General features: G+C 69.0%; 1 protein-coding gene across 1 annotated transcript; it reads right to left on the bottom strand.

Annotated features, from left to right (window-relative positions):
* Positions 1 to 32: 32 nt before the first annotated feature.
* Positions 33 to 1,016, bottom strand: EMIHUDRAFT_124127 (hypothetical protein; the record flags this gene model as incomplete). Its single annotated transcript, XM_005769480.1, has 1 exon — positions 33 to 1,016. A coding segment is annotated over one exon (984 nt), but the record flags the coding sequence as incomplete, so codon positions are not given.
* Between the last annotated feature and the right edge of the window lie 755 nt (positions 1,017 to 1,771).

Raw genomic sequence — 1,771 nt, 5'->3', positions numbered from 1 at the left:
TACGATGGGGGCCTGTTGCCAGTCTTTCTCACGATTGCGTTGCACAAGACGCACGGGTCGAAGGCCGCCCCGATGACAAAGATGAGCGCGTCGAATGCCGGGGCGGCGGGAGAGGCGACGACCGCAGTCGTCACAGAGTCCACGTCGATGTCGAGGAGGGGCCGAGACGCGACGGCGATCGCCTCGCCGTCGGGGAGATTCGACGTGCCGTCGAGGATGGTCAGCCCGAAGAAGCCGCTGCCAACCTGCAGCGTCATGTCAGTGAGAAGGGGGGTGATGTCGCTCTCGTCAACGGCGCCCGTGACCGCAATCTCGATGGTCGAAGCCTTGCCGTCGGTGGGCGTGTTGGGCGAGGCGAACAGGTAGAGGTTGTTGCTCTTGTCCTGCACGACGGTCGCCACACGGGGCGTCGAGGTAAACGGGACGCAGGTCACGATGCAGATCACGGTTGTGCTCGACGAGAAGTCGATGTACACGCTGTCCATGTCCGTGCCGGAGGTGAAGGTGACAGTCATGACGAGGCCGGCGGGGTGGGACTTGCCCGAGCCACCCAAGTCGCCGACGCCGACTTCCTTGTTGTTCGTTTTGATAGTCGCAGTGAGGCCGTTCTCGGCGGCGACGCTCTCGATCACGCCGTTGGCAAAGGCGACCTCGACGGTTTGCCAGGAGAGGGCGGTGTCCGCGTCGATGAGCACGCCGGACGCACCGATCGTTGCCGTGTCGCTCGAGTACGCAAAGATCTGCATCGTCTGCCCGATCTTGCGCCCAAAGATCGTGCCGTACGTTCCGATGCTCGCGAGCGAGCGCCGGGCGCGGGGCGTGGCCAAGAGCGCCGCCCCCGCGGCCTTCTGCTCGCCGCCGCCGCCGCCGCCGCCGCCGCTGCCGCTCAGGCCGGGGGCGGCCATGACCGAGGCGGGGGCGTGCTTCGCGAGGAGGAGCCCGGGCTCGCCCCGCACCGCCGCGGCCGGGTCGAGGAGGAGGAGGAGGGAGAGAAGAAGGGAAGACATCCTAGACATCTCGATTCTCACTGCTCGGCGGGCGCCACGCCACCCCAAAGACACCCGGGGATGCACCTCATGCTCGTGCGGCGGTTCCGGATCGAGTACGGGGCACACGACCTCGTCCTGCCAGCCGCGGCGGCGGAGTGGCCCGAGGCTCAGCTACGAGCCTTCTTTGAGGCCAGCGGCATAGCCTCCACCTACGACGACGGCGCCGCGCACGGCGACATTGCCCTCAACATGCTCCTCAGCAGCAACGAGCGCGCCTCCCTCGCGGAGCAGAGGCGCCAGACTCTCGACGCGGCGCTGCACGCGGTCCGGCTGGGCGACGAGCACGCCGCCGCCCACGCCCAGACTCAGGCCTTCTCGTCGGCTCCGACCGCAGAGGTGGCCGCTCCGGCCGCATCGGCCGCAGAGCTAGCGCAGGGCTCGCCAGAGACGCCTGCCGTGATGGAGGCGGTCGCGTCCGTGCGCGCCGCCGCCGCGCCGTTGCCACTGACCGCGCGGCAGGTCCACGCCCAGCTGGCGTCGCAGTCGGGAGACATCTCGGCGCCGCGGCTGTCCAAGGTTAAGAAGGCGTCGTCCAAGCTGCGCCGCCGCGAGGCCAAGATGGCGGCAGCACCGGTGCAGGCCGCCGGCGCCGACAGGGTCGAGGACAAGGAGAACGCGCTGGCCGCCCTCTAGGCTCCGCTCTGTAGCCGCACGATCAGCGTTCGGTGCATCAGAGAGAGAGAGAGAGCGCGGGGGTGCGGCCCGGCACACGCCCCGGCACA

Source organism: Emiliania huxleyi (assembly GCF_000372725.1).
Source record: "Emiliania huxleyi CCMP1516 unplaced genomic scaffold EMIHUscaffold_4200, whole genome shotgun sequence".
Lineage (NCBI taxonomy): Eukaryota > Haptophyta > Isochrysidales > Noelaerhabdaceae > Emiliania > Emiliania huxleyi.
The sequence above is the reverse complement of the archived record's forward strand: the minus strand, read 5'-3'. Positions and strand labels throughout refer to the sequence as shown.